Raw genomic sequence first — 22,053 nt, 5'->3', positions numbered from 1 at the left:
TATATTTCTATATAAAATACAAATATGAATTTGCATAATTTATTGCAAAATTAGTAAAAATAATAATATATTTTGTTTATTACTTATAAATTCTAATTATTATTGTTCTTTTTTTTAAATATAAATATGAATATGATTTGCGATTTTTTAATGTAACAAAATCTGCGAAAAACAACAAGATCATTTTGATTAAATTCGAAAGGACAAAGGACACGTTTTTCATTTTCTTTTTTTTTAATATATGTAAATAAATAGTTTATAATTTTTTGGATTTTGTTTTTTTAAAATTGTTTTCAAAATAAAAATAATAACTAACAATGTTTTAATTTTTCCGCGAGTATTTTAATAAACAAAACATAAAAAAAAACAAGACTTATTTCGTAGATATGTGATTTTTTTTAAAAAAGTAAAAAATTAATTTTATATTTTTAATTGTAAATCAAGGTAAAACACAGGAATACATAATTAAGTTTGATAGTTCAAATATTATAGTAACGAGCATCATCATCAAGTCAGACAGGACACAAAACGAATAAAAAACAAATATCATAATAAATTAATAAATAATATTCGATACAACAGTGAGCACCTTAAATTAATTAATTGTTTTTATTTAATTTTTTAAACAACCTAAAAGCATATTTTTTCTTTTGTATAAAACAAACAAAAAATATGCAAATAATTTATTAAGAGATTTTAAAATACGAGTAATTTTAGAAAATGCATTTAATAACCCTGAAGTTTTTGGTTCTTTGAATATTTTTGGCTGCTGGTTTAGCAAAATAAAAAAATTTGTTTATTTATGTATATTTTTTTTTGATAAATAATTTTAAACGAAAAAGTATTTGAAAAAAAAGTTATTGGCAATTGCGGAACCGACGGTAGATACTTTGAACGTAGGTAAAAACGCATTTCCAGTCGGGTCTTTTCATCACTACCATATCTTCGACATCGAGTAGCGGCGCAATCCCGGCTTTTTCACTATATAAAACAAAAATAAATAAAATATTTAAATTTAACTAATTCTTAAAACAAATTAAAAAATAATAAGAAATACTTACTCAGCCACTCGGAAAGCGAGTTCAAAATTGTATCTTCGCTGTTTAGGATTTAATTTAGAATAATCGAAGGCATCTGGTAAGAAATGATGTATCAGGGCGCAAAATGCTAAACCATCTGTCCAACTCGCACTAAAGTTTGTTATTTGAACATTCTAGATGGAAATTAAATAAAATATAAATAACAATATTTTATTAATAATTTATCATAAGAAAATTAAAACGATCCTAAAAATAGTTATTAATAACCACAAGAAATCAAACAGAACTAAGGATTGACGTTTTTTTAATGTCATCAATATTAAACTGTCAAAATATATAAAAATGATGGCTCATGTCACTAATTCATAACGGTTCGGACATGAGCCTCCTTTTACGTGATTTATCTTGACGTTTCATATTTTGTTTTTAACTCAAGTCAAGAGCTCCCTTGTTGTTTTTATCCACCAATGAAAACAAAATAAAATTAAAGACATCAAAATAAGTCGCAGCAAAAAATCCTATATGACAAACGACAAGAACTTTTTTGAACTTTAATTCTGAATAGATGACAAATCATATTGACATCAATGACATATTAAAAACACCATTATTGATCTGTTGTCACTTGAAATTAATAAAAAGAAACTCATGACAATTCATGAGATATTTCTTTTAATGTCAAAAATCAAGTCAGAACTTAAACGTCAATCCTTTTTTCGATTTCTTGCTTTACTTAAACTTAAAAGAAGCCACAAACTTTATAGCCAACCAAAGAAATTAAAAGCGTGATGTTGTTAAATAAAAAAGCAAAGAATATTTTGTAAAAGATAATAAGAGAAAAGACCCATCGTAAGCAATTTTATAAAATAATAATTAAAGCGGAAACTAAGAATATTTATACATTTTCTCAGCAAATACAGCACCATTGATTATGTACAAACGTCAAAATATAGAAACGTTTGATTGCTATTAATCAAAAAGTAAATAAACAAAAAATATTATAATAAATATTTTAATCAGCGGAAAAAGAGAAAATCAAATAATAAATAAATAATTAACTAAATTAAACAAAAAAGATCCAAAAATTTTGAGTTATGAAAACGAAACAAAAAAAAAACTATTAGCTGCTGTCACAACTTTGCCTTATTTGGTACCTCGTATTCCTGCGTTTTACTTTGGCACCACTGTAAAAGTTGCTCCTTAAAAGTGGCGGCGCGTGCATTTAATGCCGGATCAGTAAATCTGAATATTGGCGTTGTACTAGAACCCCCTGGGGTTGTTGGTGTAAGCGGAGATCTGAACAAATTTTTATATAAATATTTGTTTTTTTTTTTGTTTTCTTGTTTTAATGTTTATAAATTTAAGAACAAAAATAATAAAAGTCTAGTTAACTACTTTTTGTAATTGCAATTTTGGAAATAACAAACAATACAAGAAAAATTAGACTACAAAGAGAGTTAAAAGTTGTATATATATTTTATTGTTTTCTGAGGTTTAAATGAAAAATTCAATTTAACCGAATCAGCGAACAAAATGTTTTGTTGTAACTGTGGTTAAATGTGTTTTTTCATTTTAGTTAAAGGATTTTTTAATAAGTTTTAAGTTGGTGACTGTTAGAAACGGAAAATGTTGATGCTTTCTACTCTTACCGCCTAACATGTTTTAGAAATTTAAACATTTCTTTAATGGGTTTAATATAATATGTATAAGTAAATATGTCAAAAATATTTGACAACAATTCAATTAAAGTTTTCTCAAACGTCATCGTCAGTATAAAACTACGAATAAACAATCTTTTAGTACTGAAAACGGTCCCCACTTGTCTTCTGTTTGAGTTTAATTGATTGTTTGCATCTAGCTGTCAACTATTTGATAAGAAATCAGTTTAACAGATCAACTAACTCTAATAATTTCCTAGGTGACTGACCATATTCTTAAGTGGGTGTGTTCAATGTATGAAGAAGTGTAAACTTCCCTTTAAATGAATTAAATTATGGAGTGAATGTACTCATTTGACCATTCAACTGACAGATGTTCTCTATATATATTAAGAAGACTTTTCAGTCGCCAGTTTTTCGAACTTCGAATATTTCATTCTTCGAAAAGAAACCTAATTACTTAAAAATCATTTAGAATCAATATTCCTAAGTATAACTCAAAATCGAATGAAAAGAATTTCGGTTTCGATTTCGAAAATTTTTCAAATAACTTTTCTGACTAATTTTGTCTACTATGTAAATAACCTTCTTTTACTTTCATTTAATCCTTCCGTAACGCTTAAGGGTGCGTTTACATCTAAATATTGTTTGGTCTGTACCACTAGCGTACAGAAAAGGTTTTTAAATTGCTAATAGTTTACGAAGGGCACATGCTTTTTCCTTGTCTACACACTAAGACTATTTGAATACTACAATCTAAACATTTAAAATAATGATGTTGATGTTTTCTTGCCACCTTTTTCCCCAAAATATGTTATGTTTTGTTTATTTGATATTTTTTTTTATGAAAATGTTAACTGTAGCAGTTTTTTATATAAAGTTGTTTATTTCTAATGAATATATAAAAGGCATGTGTAGTGAAATAGTATGTTCTTTTTTTGTATACAAGTCTTCTTATTTGTGACATTTATTAATTGACAAATTTGACATAACTTACTTCGGAGATTGCAGGGAGTTCTGTTTGTCAAGTTGTTGAAACTTGGCAAATGGTGAGACTGGTTTTGGTGCTCCAGATATAGTTCTTGTTGTAACTGAAAAGAAATTTCAAATTGACATTTACAAGAAAATGACAAGTATAAAATAAAGTACCTTTTGTAGTTGTTGTAACAACTCCGCCATCTTCTTTCTTAGTTTCGGTTTTTTCAGTTGTTGTTGTCGATAGTCCTAAGCATAAATAATTTAAAAAAAAAAGAAAGAAACGTCAGAAATGTCAAAACAAGAAAGATATTTGTTTGTTAGTTTCAATCTCAAGAAAAAAATTAATTTTAAGCTTAAACAAATCTCCAAACACTTCTCAAAAAAAAATGGAGCAAATATTTCAAAAAAATAACACACTTAAAAGGGTAGGTATTCAAAAACTTCAAAAAACAAAACATTTCTGGAATTGTATACACATGCAAGGAAAACAATCCGAAATGTCAAAAAAGTTTGCGTTATATAAATGGGCGTAGGCAATTTTGGTTGTTTAAATTTTACATAAAATATGAAGTGGGACAACATGGTTTACATTCACGTTTACGCTAAGTGTGTGCCAAAAATGAACATGCTAAGCCTTTTGTTTTTGGATGAATGAGTGGGTGACAGTTATGGTCGTGTTCAACTTAAATTAGATATCGATATTTACAGGGTTTTATTAAGCTAGCTGTCATTACAAAGCGTTGGCTTTGGAGTTGACAGCTCCTCTTAATTTTTTAGTGAACTTGACCAATAGAAAAACATGAAATGACAGTGTGTCTTTTATGCATAAAAATAGTTATAAAACAAAGCAAAAACAAACAAATATGACGGAATCTGTAAAACATAAAACAGAAAACAACAAACACACAACTAGTTTTTTTTTCTTTGTTTTCAACTCACAAAAGAGAAGACATGTAAATAATTTTTATTTAGATTTTGCTGAATAGTCCGGCTTTGCAAGGAGATTTTGAATATTATATTTGAATTAATTTGACAGTATATATTATAGACGATAGGATGCAATGTGTGTGTGTGAAAGAGTGCCATCCATTCGTTTTCTTTTCTCTCTCTTTAACTCTTTTTTTTGTTTTTGTTCCACACAATCAAGCAAACGAATATAAACATAAACCATATTGAATCCCTCTTCGGCATACAAAATGCAGTGCTACATATTACATTAGAAGTGATTTTTATTTTGAAACTGTCAACAACTGTCATTCAATTAATCACCACCGTTAAAGCTCAGGCAACTAATGCATCATAAAATAACATAAATAAAAATTCAAGGGCAATAGTGGACGTGGACGTTGATTGCTATTCGCACAATCAAACAGCGAGAAAAGTAGTAGATTTTTTCGTTTATTTAAATAAATTTTTGGAATGGACGTATTTTTAGATTAATTCTACGACAAATTAGGCGACATTGGCGCCATCTACATATTTATTTGAAATAAAATGTTGCCACAATTTATGAACCATTCATTAATTGTTCGAATGCGTCTTCGACATTGCTCTCATCGAGCAAGTTAACATTTGCTATTTGTGGCATTGTGTGACTTCTCGACAGTCCAGAGCTTGGATCTTGTCGACTTATAGAGGCTTTCTCGCTGGTTTTGATGCGGTTTATAGATGATTTCTTGACAGAAACATAATTACATTCATCGGCAAGGTTTGTCTGAGATGAGTTTCTTGACAAGCTGTTAGGGGATTTCTGTCCCGTAAAATACGCAGCAACAGTCCTTTGTTTCTCGGATATCTCAGCTCGATCGTAGCTGGCTTCATACAGTTTCGGAAGGGCCAAAGTATGATTTGATTTGGAACGGCGAATTGCAGCATTTCCATGCTGGTTGAATCTAGGCGATGGTGGCTTAGGGACGTTTTGAAGCTGGCAAATTTGATGCCATGAGTCACATTTACTTAACTTGTTGGGACGGTTCTGTTGGCTGGTGTATTCCGTAGAGGCTTCAGTCTGCTTACGCGACATGCTTGTGAAAGCGCTTATTTTATTGAAAACTATGTTCCGAGGTATTTCATCTTGGCTGTCTGGTTGTGGGGTTGAAGGGATTTCAACGATCAAGGGACCTCTGCTGACAGCAGGGTCGGAAAACTTGCGAGAGACTGTCTTTGGAGCGTTGTTCAAAACAGCGGATGTTTCACTTTTCATCAATGGATTTTGATAGGCATTTGGCATATAGCAATGACGCTGAGGTGGACCGAATTTCTTCAGAATAGGAATATCGTCCTTTTTGAGGGAGGATTTTACAATATCAGGTGTATCGTCCGGGGCCGATGACTTGTACATAACTTTCGTCTCTTGTTGATGAACTTCAGTCTTTTTGCTGATCGATTTTTGTTGAGAATAAACATCTTGTTGGACGGAGTACATATCTTGCTTGATAGCAGCTGCTTTTTGCTCCCGGGCTTCACGCTCAATTCGTGTCACTTCCAAGACATTTCCGAGGCTTTTGCGACGAGTTTCCTCAACTTGTTCATACTTTTGAGATTGCGATTGTACTCGATTGCGACCCTCAAGAGAAGCCTGTTTACACAAGACAGCAGCGTTTGGGGCTTGCTGCTCAGCAGGTCTTTTGGGCATCACCACATTTTGGATGCTTTGCTGCTGGTAGGTTGAACTAGAGTGTTGAAACTTGGATGACTGCATGACAGATTCATTTTTCGGAGGGACTTGAGGCTTTGCTTGAATCATGGGGGCTTTTGGCTGATAAATTGGTTGTGGGCTTTGTTGAGTTTTAGATGGCTGGTAAGTTTGAGATTGTGGAGGTTGTGGATATTTAAACCCTTGTTGTGTTACCGAAGACTGCGATTGAGGTGTTCTCGGAGACTGAGAATATTGCAGAGGAATTTCCGAACTGGAGTGCTGTGGACTCTGTTGTGTTTTCGGAGATTGGTAGTAGGATTGTGGAACATCAGGCCTTGAGCTCTGTGGAACCCTTGGTGAGTGTTCGTACTGTACCGGAGTATCAGTATATTGTGGCGCTATCAACTGCGGTACGGGGCTGGGTTGAGCTTTCGGTGCTTGGTAATATTGAGCCGGGACCTGTGGTTGTGGAATTTGCTGAGTTCTTGGAGCTTGATAGTATTCCTGAGGAGCTTCAGCTCTGGGTTGATAAACCTGTTGGGGTATAAATTGCTGTGGGTTCTGCTGAACCTTAGGGGAGCTATAGTAATCTGGAGGAATTTCAGATCTGGGCTGATAAGCTTGTTGTGAAGCATATTCCTGTGGCATTGGACTTTGTTGGACCTTCGGAGAAGGCTGATAATATTGTTGAGGGATCTCAGGCTTTTGTTGATATTCTGGTGGAATATACTTTGATGGTTGGGAGCTCTGTTGGACTTTGGGAGAACTCTGAACATATGCACTTGAATTTGGATTTTCTAGAGGAGGCTGATAGAAAGATGATACGTCCCTAGGTTGATCGTAAACCTTAGTGTAGCTGGTCTCAAGAGGAATTTGAGGCAAAATCACAGGTGGCTGTGGAGCTGGGTAACTCTTTTGAATGTGGCCATATTGATTGAAATATTGATCATTTGAGGTGGAATAATCGCTGGGAGTGTTCGGCTCTGAATAAGGTTTCCTAAAAGCTGGAACATTTTGCATATACATACCATCGCTTAGAATCTGAGATGTTGTTGAGCTAGATACTGGAGATTCAATTGGAGAGCTATACATATAACGGGGAGGACTGGTAGGACCAGCTTGAATTGGAAGGGAACTTGGAGCATCGCGTCTTGGTGATTGGTAAACATTTGATCGTTCTTTCGGGACATATGCTGAACCTTTCTTTGTTTCTTGGGAAACTTTTCGACCACGAGGTGGGGCAACAGGCGGTTCGTTGTGTTGGTAGTCTTCAAGTGGAACATAAACTGGATTCTGATGGTAGCTCCCAGCTTGTTGTTTATTCTTTTGTTTACCAATATATTCTGGATCTCTATTGGCTTCGAACTTTGTCACTTCTGGGAAGAGAGGCTCTACAATCGGAGCTTGATACGCACTTCCATTGGGAGATATACAAGACGCTGGTGGTTGTTTCTTTTCTGGTTTCTTTGCTGGTCGATCGGGCTTACCATTTCCGATATTTTTCATAACTGACAAAAGATTCTTCGCAGCTTTCGAATTCTTTCCAAAAACTTCATCGTCACTCATATGATTTGTCCTCTTGCCCACAGTCACTGCTTGCTGGCTCATAGGCTTACCCATTACCTTAGCCTCGACACGATACTCTGTCATGCTCTCCATATCATCAATGTCATCGTCTGTCATGTCAGTCTGATGGGCATTTTGATTCAGGTCCTCTGCATAATAATCATATGGCTGCAGACTGTGGGGACTGTAAGCTGGTGCATTGGAGGTGAGAACTAGGGGCTCAGCTTGGGGATTGGTAAGCGAGCTCTCTCGGTAGATTCTAGGTTGTTGTGGATATTCTGCGTATGATGTTGGCTGACTGTTGGACACATAACTAGACTGGGAGTGGCCGTAGTCTTGATATTGATAAGGATATGAGGTATTCGGCAACGAAGGTCTCTTTTCTTGCTGTTTAAAGGATTGATGTCTTTGCACCGGTGACTGTGATTCAAACTTCGTAGCGGCGATCTTAAGAACATTGTTCTCAGGAGGTTTGGCTGTCCAGGGCAGAGAGACTGGTGAATTTGTTGCAGTGTTCTTTTTGATCCATGACTTAGTAGGCGAAGACTGCGCATAATGCGGCGATTCCAACGCCTGCCTCCTCACTGAATTCGGATTGTATGCCTTGGTAGGAGAAAGGCTGTTGATGGCCTCATTTGACGACTTTTCCGCTGGTATTGGCTTGAATTGCATCTGAATAGTTTCTGGAGAAGTATCAACCGGACGGAAGGCACTTTGTGGATTGTGACTAAACTGATTCAGATGAATTGGTTTTGGAACTATAACCTCGGATCTCTTTTCGTTGCGTTCTTTTGCCTTTAGGGCAGAAGTCAACACACTTGTACTGGTTTTGGGAGGATTTTGCTCCTCAGATTTCTTCCAAAAGCTCTTCGCCGACGACGAAGAAGGTGGCCCTGATACCTTAGGTTTGTTAGAACTCGCAGTATTCGCCCCAGCTTCAAATACATTTTTGATATTACCAAATTTATTTGTCCAATTTGAAACAGATTTCGAGCTATTCCAACCAACCCCAGTGGTTGTATTTTGTTTCTGGATGAATGCCAGAAATTTGTGATCATTTTCGGTTTTCGGTTCGAAATTCGGAACCACTTGACGTGGTTTTCGTTTTACCGTAACTTGAAGGGTTCCACGGAGACCTTTCGTATTGAGAGCGCTCCGTTCTTCAAAATCAGAGTCTGTATCGAACTCGGGATTGTACCGGTGCGTTTTCGGGATATCGATTGTGTTGGCCCGTTTCATAAGCTGCTTCTTATTATTGAAGCGATTTAACCGGTTTGAATCGGGCGACAATCGGCCATGATTGTTTTGCTTATCATCTGAATGGTGAGATCGATTGTACTCGTTTTTCTCTTCCACAGAATTGTCGTTTTGCGAGTTGGGGTCATGAAATGTTACTCTATTATTTTGGGCAGTGTAGGCATCGAAAGAGTCCGACAATGGCCGTTTTCCATTGTTTGAGTTTGGTACTTTGATAGTGTCCATGTCACCGGTGCTTTGTCTTTGGCCCGGTGCTGGGGTACCTTTCTTCTGGCGCATCTGAACCTCTGGATGCCCTGAACCAGCTTCTGTTGAGTGTTTAAGGTTATTTGGAACAAACTGATTGGGACGGAAGAGTCCCGCAGATGATTCTTGTGGCTCATGGCTGGTCAGAATAGCTCCAGTAGAGTGTTGCTTCTGAATGGCAAATAGCTCAGGAGGAGTTGTGGCAGCATTACACTCGGGAGTTGTGCAATTTGACAAGTTTTCAATCATCACCATTTCCTCCATGTATCGCCGAGCATCGGCTAACTCCTCCTTACTGACCCCAACGGTATGTCTGTTGTTGCGATTTTTTCGCTTGGCGAACCTTTGTCTGTTCGACCGGTGATTGTCGGCTTCTGGCGAGGAAGTTTCATCAGGAAAGTCCTGCTCTCCAACTGCATTTGAAAGTTTGTCAGGAGCTGTCAGCCCTGTTTGCAGTCTCTCAACCAAAGCCAGTAACGTACTCTTCTTACTATTATCTAAAGCTAAATCCTTGCCCTCCTTCAACGAGCTCTCAAGCTTGTTCAAGGCATTCGTAACCTCTTTGATCAAACTCATATCACTATGATTTTCGATTCCCTCAATTTGCATAGAATCCCTAATCCCAGCCGCAATTAAGCGCAAATCTTCCCCACTCTCAGTACCAGAATCCTCGATTTGTTGAGGTGCTGCTACTCTCAGACTAGAACCGTTCTTATTCTGAAGACCTAAGGAACTATTTTTACTTACTTCACTACTTAAACCACTATCACCCAATGAATTATTATTGTTACTCTTAGAAGTGCTACTAAAATGTGTATTATTTGCTTTAAGACTACTTTTTAAATTGTTGCTATTTTGATTGGATGTTGTTGCTGAATTTGTTGCAGTTTTCGATGAAGAACCAGAAGGTGAACGTGCTTGCGGCATGTTTTTATGCAATAAGCCTTGCAACAATGGTATCAGCAACGACTCACCCTTGCTATCGGACACCGAGTCACTGTCTCCATCATTATCGTTTTCTTTGGTGACAATATTTGTCTCTTCTTCTTTTGATGATTTTGCACTGAGTTTCTTTTCTTTAGAGTGAGATGCAGATGAATCATCATCATCATTATCTTCTTCAACGACAACTGTAGTCGTTTCAACTATCACGGTTTTCTTACTCTCTACCGACTTTGGTTCTTCTTTCTTGGTTATTGTTGTCTTTTTTATACCTTCTGTTATTTGTTTGGTGCTTTTCTCTTCTTTTACTTCGTCTTTTTGTTGTTTGTCAGCAATTACAGTTGTGGTGGTTGTTGTTGTTTCTTCATCTTCATCGTCGTCTTCAGAAGCAGTGTATTCTTCGATAATCTCTTCGTATTCACTTCCACTGCTTTCATCTTCAGCTTCAGCAACTATGGTTGATGTCTTGACTTTTGTTTCGTTAAGCTCAGCTTTAGCGCTAGCCTTTAATTCAGCACATGCTAATATCATGGGGAAGCATTTGAGAATAAATTATAGTTCTTGTTTTGATATAAATTTTAAAGATAAGACAGATTGATTTTGCGAACAAAAGAACACAATAATAACGAAAGTAACGAATTTCAGATTATTCCGATGTCACACAGAATCTCAAGGTGAAACTAAAATTCATACTGTTCCTTTCTAGCCTCTTTAAGCAAGTAATATTTTGTCTTAGAAGCTTTTAATAATGAAACAACCAATTTGAAGAATATTTTGTGTCATTTGAAAGCTGGATGTCAAATGTGTGCAAATTATAAACTGCTATCTTTGAATTGACACTGAATGATTCTTATGTTGTACTGTGTGACATCCAAAATAAATCCGAGAAATAATAACGAAACTTAACGAAACTTTACGAAATTCAAAGATTCACTAACAAAGAAAACGAAAAAAAAATTGAAATAACGAAAATGAAACGAAAGTAATAGAATTGAAAATATGACATTTTACAACAATTACAGTGACGACTAATAAGTTTTGTACCTAAGCAAGAAACTCATGACGTATGTTTGAACTTTCCCTTTGGAACACACCTAATTCTGTCCAAACCTAAATTATTATTCGATCTAGAAAATGTAATAAAACATACAAATAATATAATTATTTTTGTTTGTATTCAAAATTATTGTTAATAAAAATAAGCTATTGATCATTAGGAAAAAGGAATCACCACCGTAATTGAGATTTAATTAAATTTTATGACTGATTTTGTTGATTAAGGAAAGTCCCTATTTTCCTTAATTATTAATAAGTTTTGTTTTGTCTTTTTTGTTGATTAATTAATACATGTATAGTGTACTCTCAAATTGTTTAATAAGTCTTAAAATTAATAAATTTTTGAAAAACTAAATTAAGTTTTACCTTCGCGTTCAGCCATTAGTTGTCTTAGACGTGCACGTATTGATCGACGTTCCTCGTAGCTTGTTGATTTTTCAAGCTATTATCATAAATTTCAAATAAATTTAATTTTTACTCTTAAGGCAATCTAAATAAAACATACCAATTGTTTTAAAATTTCTTCGTCCCAAATCTCCTCGAAATCACAAGTTTCTCTGGCAACTGGTGATGAAGAGCTTCCACCGGTGGTACCGGATTTAATCGTTTTCGTTACACGAGTTGTTTTAACCTGAAAAAGTAGAATAGAATTTTAAATTGTAATAGATTGTTTTCAAATATTTAAACCAAAAAAAGTTCAATTCAAATACAAAAATGAACAAAGTAAACAAAAATTGTACTAGATCTTAAGTGAACTTAATCAAAATTTAATTAGAAAAATATGCTAAAAAATGTATCTAGAAAACAGTTGTACTAGATTGAAAATGTTTTGTTTATCGTTGATTGTACTACATAATAAAAAATTATTTTATTATTATATGTATGTTATTCACTTGTGTCTCATTTGATGGGTTGAATTTTATCTATATTGATTAGACAATTAACAGTAAATGTCACTCAAATGTCACTTCATTTTCAATCCCTGCCTGTGCCATTTAAAGTTTTTTTTTCACATTGTCATTAAAAGTTTGAAGCCCTGAGGAATCGGCTTAGAACTGTAGGAATCCTTCATCCCTGACAACAGCACTCTCACACATGAATGGTTGACAGCTAGTAGTTATCAGGTAGTACGCCCTAGTTCTCAACGGATTGTTGCGCCACCTTATGTATTTACTTTTTAACATCCCACCACCATTTTGTTTCTCACAAATATGAAGTTTATATTTTATTCTTCTTGTATGTCAAGCTTACTAAGACAATTCCCAAAAATCTAACATATAAAAACTTGAAAAATAAAATCTCGTACATTTGCTTCTGTGAAAAAGTGACGTTAAGATAAGCGACTAGGATCTGTCAAAACAACGATATATTGACACTCTGCACATTGGCAAGTAAACAAAAATTGTACTAGATCTTAAGTGAACTTAATCAAAATTTAATTAAAAAAATATGCTTAAAAATGTATCTAGAAAACAGTTGTACTAGATTGAAAATGTTTTGTTTATCGTTGATTGTACTAAATAATAAAAAATTATTTTATTATTATATGTATGTTATTCACTTGTGTCTCATATTGATTAGACAATTAACAGTAAATGTCACTCAAATGTCACTTCATTTTTTTCTTAGTCAACGCTATTGAAATGCCTCATTTGTCATTATTAATTTTTGGAATAAACAGTTGCATCTATCATGACCTAGACTAAAATCATTATAAATATCTATCATGTCATCTGATTAACATATTTTAGTAATGTTTCATTTTTCTATTCAAATGAATTTCTTTGTATTTCAATAACACCCTCAAAATAATATCTACAACTTCTGCCAAGCCATTAAAATATTGGCAGCAATGCGGAGGTGCATTTCAAGAACTTTAACCTCAATTCGTTTAGACCTTCAAGTTTCTAATTTGAACTTAAAAGTAGTTTATTTTTTATTTTTGACAGAACAGTACGTCAGAATTCATTAATCATCATTATTTTTCTTAACAATAATGTTTTTCTGTTTACTCAAGGTACATACATAACAATATGTGTCATGTCACTGACATTTAAAAAACAATCAATAGCAGATTTTAAGTCAAATGATGGCTAAGGAAAACACAAATAATTATTTCTTGGTTCGTTGAGAGCATTTTTTCAATGTCATTACCCTGTCTAAAAATGTCGTTGTATACCGGCTTCTTGAGATTTTATCTGTTTTTTGTTTTTTTTTTGTTTGTTTTTGCGTCTATGGCTGATGATGATCATCGAACAACAAAATAGAAGCCTTGGGTGATGATTAACAATTTGTTCGGCCGCCATCTAAGATTACTAATCACAAGTGCAAGTCCATGGTAAAATTTCAAGGATATGCCAATAGGGGAGAGTGGGCGAAGTTTGTAGCGAAATTCAATTCTTTTTTTAATATAAACAAAAATGCTTTTAAGCTCCTTGATGATCCTTTGAATGATGAAAAAGCTCTCTTTATTTAAGTGATTTTCTATAAACATTAAAGTACAACAAATTTACAATTATATGTGTGATATTCTTTAAATGTCAATTGATGCAATCAAAATTCAAGAATATTGTCCTTATTTATGGGGCGCCCTCTAGGGAAATATTTTATAACTTTGAGTTTTAATCTACTCGTAAGGAATTTGCCATCTCCAATTGAATATGGTGAGTTATGCTGTTTCGAACTTGGCAGCACTTATTTTGAAAGTGAATGTGACATTTGACATTGCCATTTTTGAAAAGGAAACGCCGTTGTTAAGTGGATTTCCAGTTCAACATGTTATTTCTTTTTAACTACTGAGCTACTAAGAATTATTTACCCATGGCATGATAATTAGTGCGTTACACTGTCATGTGACAGTTCTTGGGTTCGATGGATCCTGTGCCATCTACAGTTTTTTTCATTGGTAGTGCCGCTTGCGGAGAATTAACAAGTTCTCTAAGAGTAATTCTTGCCATGAAAAGCGGTTTCTCAAATTACTCGTTCGGAATCAGCTTAAAACTGTAGGTCCCCTCCATTCCTGACAACAGTACAGAGTTGCAAGTCACTAGGAACTACCTCTCAACGGACTGTTGCGGTACCCAATGCATTTATTTTATTTCAATATAACAATGAACGTGAATTAAGTATCTAAGTGCTGAGTGGGCTGTGTATGATTCAACCCCAGTTCACCCTATACTTTTTATTCGCAATTTATTCTCTTTATTATTTTGCGGTGAATCTTTAGCGAAACTTCTATGTGTGTTGATGGTGACGTTAAATACTGTTGCAAGTGCCAATTCTTCTCTGCTGCCAATTAAATAAACAAAAAAGTCAGGAACAAAAATCTTGTCTCCCGTTTGTTTATGTCATTTTGTAAACCACCCCCATTTACACAAAAATCATTCAATATGACCAAAACGAGAAGTGGATAATAATATTATTTTACGAGAATCTTTTCTACCTGTAATTGTAATCAAACTGAGCTAAAATTAAAAAAGATGGCAGCGGAACAACTTCCGTATCAGACGAAGCCAAAGAACAAAAACAAAATCTTTAAGGCTACGTATTCATTCAGTTTGCATTTTAAAAACAAAACAAACAAAAAATGCGCACAGAATTTGCGATTTTTGACGTTTAATTGCGAACCAAAAAACCAATTAACCATTGGCTGTGTTTACCACCAGAAGTACACAAAGTAAAATATAAATCTTTCTACAACAAAGCTATAAATAAAACAAAATGGTTTATGTTTTTTTTTGTGTTGACTTTCCACTTTTAGAATTATGACTAAGTAGGTTCGGATTAGGAGAATTACCAAAAATGGATGGTTTGTGTGAAAAATTGGGTTATTTTGAAAATATTAATTTGAGAGATGATTCTTTCGTCGTCTTAAACCAATAAGATGAAAGCCGAAAGCATTTCTATTAAAAATTAAAAGATTTCGTCTGCGAGGCAATTAAGCTTTTCAAATGCAGTCCTCTATAAAAGGAATCATAAAATTATCATTATTTGATTATCAAGAAAAAAGTAAAGATTTTTCGAAAATTAAGATAAAAATAAGTTACATTTTGGAGTGTGGAGCTTTTATGCGCACAGAAGATAGGAAAATAAAACTTTTTTTTGAGGCGTTGGTTGGTTGCGTTAATCAAACATTCTGCAGACTATTTATAGGAATCATTTGTTCTACGCACTTGAAATTAGAGAATTCTTCGTTCAGCATTTTAATTTTTGTTTCTTTTTATCAAAGAAAGAAGAAGATTTTCTTTATTTTTATATTTACAAACATGTTTTGGATAAACTTGAAAAGATGTGGAATGAACTCTTGAATTGACATGACAGTTGATTGATCTTTGATGGCTAGTTTATGTTTTCTTTTTATGTTGATAATCAATTTATCAATGTTGCTAACTAATCACTCAACATCAAAGGCACAGGTAAACTATTGATGGAACTACACATCATTAATCAAAAAGAGCTTGAACACTTTTGACAGCCAACAGTGGATTAACTTTTCGTTTTATTTTAAATGATAAATTTTTGAATAGTTCTCGTATCTTTATAAACGTTGCAGATGCTTCAAATATTTACTTATTTATTATTATTTGCTTTTATAATGTACGACTTATGTATATTTTTAAGATTTCTGATAATTTTCTTAATTCATGTTGACAGATTAGGAGAATGAAATATAAACAGAAAGCGATACAATTTTATTATCGTTTTTCAATTTTGTGTGTAAGAAAATATTTAAGAATTCAATTCTTAAAAATTCCATTCTCCGAGATTTCCATATTCTCAGAAATATAAACAAAATATCTGTCAAAACTCAAAGCAAGGAAATTCGTTTTTTATTGTCAAATGAAAGAAAATGACATTGTTTCTGGGAAATTGGGCAGTTTAATAAATAAATAATAAATTGAGTGGAGCACCAGTCCATTGGGAACCAGGGCCTAGGGACATACAACTCTCAGTCTCAACCAATCCTGGGTGCGAGTACTGTTGTCAGAAATGGGCAGTTTATACTTCGCATATACGTGGCATAATGGTTGTTTCATTGGGCTGTCATGGTAGGGGTCTGGGGTTCAATCCCTGCCTGTGCCTTTTAAAGTTTTTTTCACATTGTCATGAAAAGTTTGAAGCCCTGAGGAATCGGCTTAGAACTGTAGGACCCCTTCATCCCTGACAACAGCACTCTCACACAGGAATGGTTGAGAGTTATAAGCTACTAGGCCCTAGTTCTCAACGGACTGTTGCGCCACCTTATGTATTTACTTTTTAACATCCCACCACCATTTTATTTCTCACAAATATGAAGTTTAAATTTTATTCTTCTTGTATGTCAAGCTTACTGAGACAATTCCCAAAAATCTAACAAATAAAAACTGGAAAAATAAAATCTCGTACATTTGCTTCTGTGAAAACGTTACGTAAAAGTAAGCGATTAGGATCTGTCAAAACAACGATTTTGACACTCTGCACATTGGCACTTTGGAACAAATTTACAGGTTATAAATATTAGTACTATTAATCATAATGATTGACAGTTGATGAATTGATAAAATTTGTAATCATGAGAACTATTCTCTGGGAACTGTCAAAACTGTGCTACGGAAAAATTTTGAAATCTTCTTAGTTTACGTTAGGTAAATATTAAGTTTTATATAAATTTTAAAATTGCAACAAAAAATTTATTATTTTCATAACCATAAGATTTAGGAAACTGCGAATAATTTAGCAATGCAATTAATTACGAAACATGTTAAAATCACCAATTCGACAAGGTAAATTAAATGTCATTGCTCCTGTCACCCAAGAATTAATTCAAATTAACAAAAAAAGTCACCCCATTTAAACTGCATTTAAAATAGCAACAAAGCTATTTGTTCAAAGTGGAGGCGCATAAATTAATCTATATTTCATCTGGCATGGCGCACATGTGGGCCAGAACCATTTTTCACTCAAAATCTTCCGCATTTTCGCTTATAAACTGTCATAAAGTGCAAGAAAGCCTTCCCATTTTCGTCCAATGACAAAGAAATTCATATACACCGTTAATTTTTTGCAGTGCCAAAAAGAACAACGACAAGCGAGTACGACGACGTGGTTTCAAAGAAAGTGAGACAAAAATAGATTTGTATGATGTTCAAAAACGTAAAACAAACATCAAACAATGTCCGTGTCCGGATCACATCTTAAATTTTCTATGGGAAAACTCATTAAAATTGACGTATTTTCAGATACAATTTTCTTTTGAGTTTTTCAATAAATTTAGACAAAGACCAAACATATGGTTTGTGTGTGTGTTTGAGAAGGCAGGAGGCTAACACAAAAACAACAGCGTCGATCGTGACCAAAATAGGTCTGTTTCTATTCTATTGATTCTCACGCTCCACGCAGCGCACGCCACATATCACCAGTGCTGTGTTCTATATAATTTACGTTTTTCAGGAAAATTATAAAATTTCAAATTTTAATTTTTATCTTTTGATTTCTTTTTTTTTGTTTTAAATAAACATGAATTTTCCCGAAATTAATTCAATTTTTTTATGGATTTAGATAAGTTTTGGCACGCGGCAGGCAGCAGCGGATAGGAGCAAACGTGCATATATTGAGAAATTTTGTTCCTATTTATACTTATCTGAAAAGCCATTGAATAATGGTGTCATGGAAAAACCTTAAGCGATGAATTTTAAATATTCGTTTAGTTGTCGCTCTTTCTGTCTTAGAAATAACGAAACCAATTTTGGAATATTGATGACATTGAACTTTTATCTCTGACAAAGATGATTTAATGTATGTGGAGTGTGGAAGACGGCCCTTTTTAAGGTCACGAGTATTGGAAATTGAAGACAAACAGATCTGAGGATGTCACATTCAATGTCATTGTGTAGATTAAAAATAAATGTCTTGGCCACAACGCCAATGGCGCTAGAATCGTTACAGAGATAAAAATGCAGTTCTAAGGGCACTCTACCAATACGCTAATCGTTATTCCTTTAAATATTAAAAAATATCGGCAAATGTAAAATATGTCATTTCAAACTAGATGTCTACACTAAAATTGGAATAATTGTGGAACCTAATTTTCCATGATCCTTACCATCGCTGAATGGAATAAGATCTGTCAAATTAGACTTTTCTTTTCCGAATACAAATCTTGCTCTGGACTAATTAGGATTTTCTTTTTAAATTTAATATACTTTCTGTAAACAACACTCTAGCCTCCAAACTATAAAATAAATACAAAATATGCTAATCAATAGCGATAGTTGTGTTACCATAAAATAATATAGTCTTTATATTTTGGCAGACAATCAGACATTTTTTGTGTATAAATAGGCGGTGTGCCAAATAAAATTATTTCTAGACACACCTAATAATTGTGCGTACGTTTTTAAGTATGTATATTTTTTCATATGAAATCAATTTTAAATTTATGTCAGACTTTGGAATGTCATGTTTTTATGATTTATTTTATTTTAAAATATAAAATCATCAAAAATTAAATTTATGGATTTATGTGAATACATTCGTTAATCGTTTCCAATACTAGGCTGGACGCAACTATGTAGGTAAAAAAATAAAACTACGAAAACAGTTGTTCGAATGACGTTTGGTTGACGTAAGGTCCTTTTATTTACTTCTAACAGTCATATATTCACTTAAGCACTTAATAGCACACAATTGATCTTATGGGACTCTCCACTGGTATTTTATAGTATCAATGAAATGCAAAAAAAGAGCATGGAACATTTCACCGCTGTTTGACAATATTTTGAATAAATATGATCGAAATTTGTATGTTTGATTTTTAATATCAATTTGTCTAGTGATTCAATTAATAAAACTTGAGGAATTTACCATAATATTTACGGTAAACAAATGAAACTGTTTTTCACCACTCTTTCAATCACTTATCAATGGGTTTCTATAAATGTCAAGAATAAGTCAATAATCAATCATTAAATAACAATGGGTCAACCGGAGAAATTTACCATAATAATTATGGTAAAGAAATGAAACCTTTTTTCACCACTCTTTCAATCACTTATCAATGGGTTTCTATAAATGTCAAGAATAAGTCAATAATCAATCTGTACTATGTTTGGATTTTAATAACAATTTTTCTAGTGATTTATTAAATAACAATTGGCGAACTTGAGAAATTTACCATAATATTTATGGTAAGCAAATGAAACACTTTTTTCACCACTCATTCAATCACTAATCAATGGGTTTCTATAAATGTCAAAAACAAGTCAATAATCAATCATTAAATAACAATTGGTCAACGTGAGAAATTTACCATAATATTAATGGTAAACAAATGAAATTCCTTTTTCACCACTCTTTCAATCACTTATAAATGGGTTTCTATAAATGTCAAAAATAAGTCAATACTTAATCTGTACTATGTTTGGATTTTAATATCAATTTTTCTAATGATTTATTAAATAACAATTGACGAACTTGAGGAATTTACCATAATATTTATAGTAAACAAATTAAACTCTTTTTTCACCACTCTTTCAATCACTTGTAAATGCGTTTCTATAAATGTCAAAAATAAGTCAATAATCAATCTGTGCTAAATCAATCAATACTAAATCACAAGATCTTGGTGACGAACGATGCATGGAAAACTTTTCTTGCAATATTGATATTGTTTTGAAGCTTGGGTGGGACGTAGTGACATTTCCACAGGTTTTTCTCAAAAACCACCTCTGTCTATCAACTCCTACTCTCACCTCCCCGCGGTAAACATCGGGTGCCTAGTACCTCAACTGGAGATTGGGTTCCAACCCCAGTGGAATGTTGTTGGGGGCAGCAAACGAGAGAGGGAGGAGAGGTGTTTCCACTAAGGCACCTCCCCTTATCCAGACGGCAGTGGACGAATTCTCGAGATGGAATCAACGGTGGCGTCTACAGTTCCAGTAAGGTTGAACGACTTAGTGAACACCTTATAGGGCTTCTTCGACATATTCGGAGCCCAGGAATGTAAGGAGCGGTTTATCCGGCTCCTCTTCCTTGGAGTTATACTAAGGATCTGGCCCTCCAGGTTGGGGGCTGTGCCGTCGGGGTGACTTCCTGGCCACGTAAAAAATACCTTTAGTTGCAAAGCACCAACAAGCCTCAAATACGGACGGATTCACTGTTGACAACCCACGCAAACGAAATAAGGACAACGAACTTCGGATATGTACGTGGAATGTTAGGTCCCTTAACAGACCACGTGCAGCCGAACGATTAGCGGAAGCCCTAAACTGCTGCAAGGCAGATATTATCGCCATCCAAGAAGTGCGATTGCGATGGACCGGGCAAACGCAAACTATAAGACTGCGATATATACTACGGCGACTGCTCCCGAGAACAAAGACAAAGTCTTTTTGGGTGTGGATTTGTTGTTGGAACTAGACTCAGGTAAAAAGTCTTGAGTTTCAACAGTGTGAGCGAGCGCAACATGGCAATCTGCATCAAGGCTAAATTCGCCAACATAAGCCTAATATGCGCGCATGCCCCAACAGAGGAGAAAGATGAAGACACCAAAGAAATATTCTTCGAGCTCTTGGACAAGACATATGAGCAGTGCCCTGGCTATGACATTAAAATTGTCTTAGGAGATTTTAATGCCAAGCTAGGAAGAGAAGACATCTTTGGTGGCATAATCGGGAGATACAGCCTGCACGACACCACCTCCGACAACGGATTCAGGCTGGCCGATTTCGCTGCGGGCGATACGTTCTGGTAGCTAGTACGCAGTTCACACATCTCAATATTCACAAGAGGGCATGGATATCTCCTGATCAATCAACCGCCAACCAGATTGACCACATTGCGATCGACGCACGACACTTCTCCAGTATGCAGGATATCCGAACATTCCGAGAGGCTAAAATTGACTCGGACCACTACTTCGTTGTAGCCAAGGTACCACTTCGGACTTCCAGACCCAAGGCAAAACAGGGAGGTTCTGGGAGAAGGTACAACGTCGAACGGCTACAATCGCCAGAGATCGCCAAATCGTTTTCCGACCGAGTTACAAGTAACCTCTCTCGAAGTTCTCTGCCGCCAACACAATGTATCGAAAACCAGCGGCAACATTGCCAAGATACAATCAGAGAAGTCCACTCTGATGTGCTGGGTTTCCAGAAAGCACCAACATTTAACCCCTGATTTGATGAGGAATGTCGGCAGGCAAATGCAGCCAAACAACAGGCACGCAAAGCGGCACTGCATAAAAGGACGAGAGCTGCTCATGAGCTCTATGATCAGAAGAGGCGAGAGGAACACCGGCTTCTCAGAAGGAAATAAAAAGGCATGAGAAGCGTGCGGTCGAAGATAGAGAAGTTTAAAAGCAGGAATGAAGTTCGAACAGGTGAAACGAAATTCACAGGTACATAAACTAGAACCGAAGGCTGCAAAGACGAAATTGGGAACACCATACTGAACCGCAGTCAATGCTGAGGATATGGAAGGACCACTTCTTCAGACTGTATAACGGCGACGACGAACTGAATTCCGCTGTCAGGCAGGATGATCCATTCAACATAGACGACGAAAGCCAACAATCCCGTCCTCCCAACTTAGGCGAAGTAAAGATTGCCATATCCAAGCTGAAGTCTAATAAAGCCGCTAAAACGGATGGTTTGAATGACGAGCTCTTTAAAGCAGTTGGCGATAAGTTGTTTAG

General features: G+C 34.7%; 2 protein-coding genes across 12 annotated transcripts in view; both read right to left on the bottom strand.

Annotated features, from left to right (window-relative positions):
• Nucleotides 1-70: 70 nt before the first annotated feature.
• Nucleotides 71-22,053, bottom strand: part of LOC129946726 (smoothelin-like protein 1) — a 122,913-nt gene continuing 100,930 nt past the window's right edge. For 8 of the 11 annotated variants that reach the window (XM_056057011.1, XM_056057019.1, XM_056057014.1 and 5 more), the window contains 8 exons: nt 11,887-12,012; nt 11,748-11,823; nt 10,358-10,846; nt 3,848-3,922; nt 3,696-3,789; nt 2,195-2,336; nt 1,062-1,213; nt 71-981 (listed from right to left, as the gene is read on the bottom strand). In XM_056057011.1, coding sequence (XP_055912986.1) covers nt 858-981; nt 1,062-1,213; nt 2,195-2,336; nt 3,696-3,789; nt 3,848-3,922; nt 10,358-10,846; nt 11,748-11,823; nt 11,887-12,012 — 1,278 coding nt within the window. In that variant the 3' untranslated portion in view covers nt 71-857. Of the gene's footprint in view, nt 982-1,061; nt 1,214-2,194; nt 2,337-3,695; nt 3,790-3,847; nt 3,923-10,357; nt 10,847-11,369; nt 11,453-11,747; nt 11,824-11,886; nt 12,013-22,053 lie in introns of those variants that run through there. The other 3 variants (XM_056057016.1, XM_056057015.1, XR_008781636.1) reach the window with 3 other exon arrangements.
• Nucleotides 5,062-10,351, bottom strand: LOC129946728 (titin-like). Its single transcript, XM_056057023.1, has one exon. It carries the CDS (start codon nt 10,308-10,310, stop codon nt 5,184-5,186), a length of 5,127 nt encoding a protein of 1,708 aa, XP_055912998.1. The 5' UTR covers nt 10,311-10,351; the 3' UTR covers nt 5,062-5,183.

This window comes from Eupeodes corollae, chromosome 2 (assembly GCF_945859685.1).
Source record: "Eupeodes corollae chromosome 2, idEupCoro1.1, whole genome shotgun sequence".
Taxonomy (NCBI): domain Eukaryota; kingdom Metazoa; phylum Arthropoda; class Insecta; order Diptera; family Syrphidae; genus Eupeodes; species Eupeodes corollae.
The sequence above is the reverse complement of the archived record's forward strand: the minus strand, read 5'-3'. Positions and strand labels throughout refer to the sequence as shown.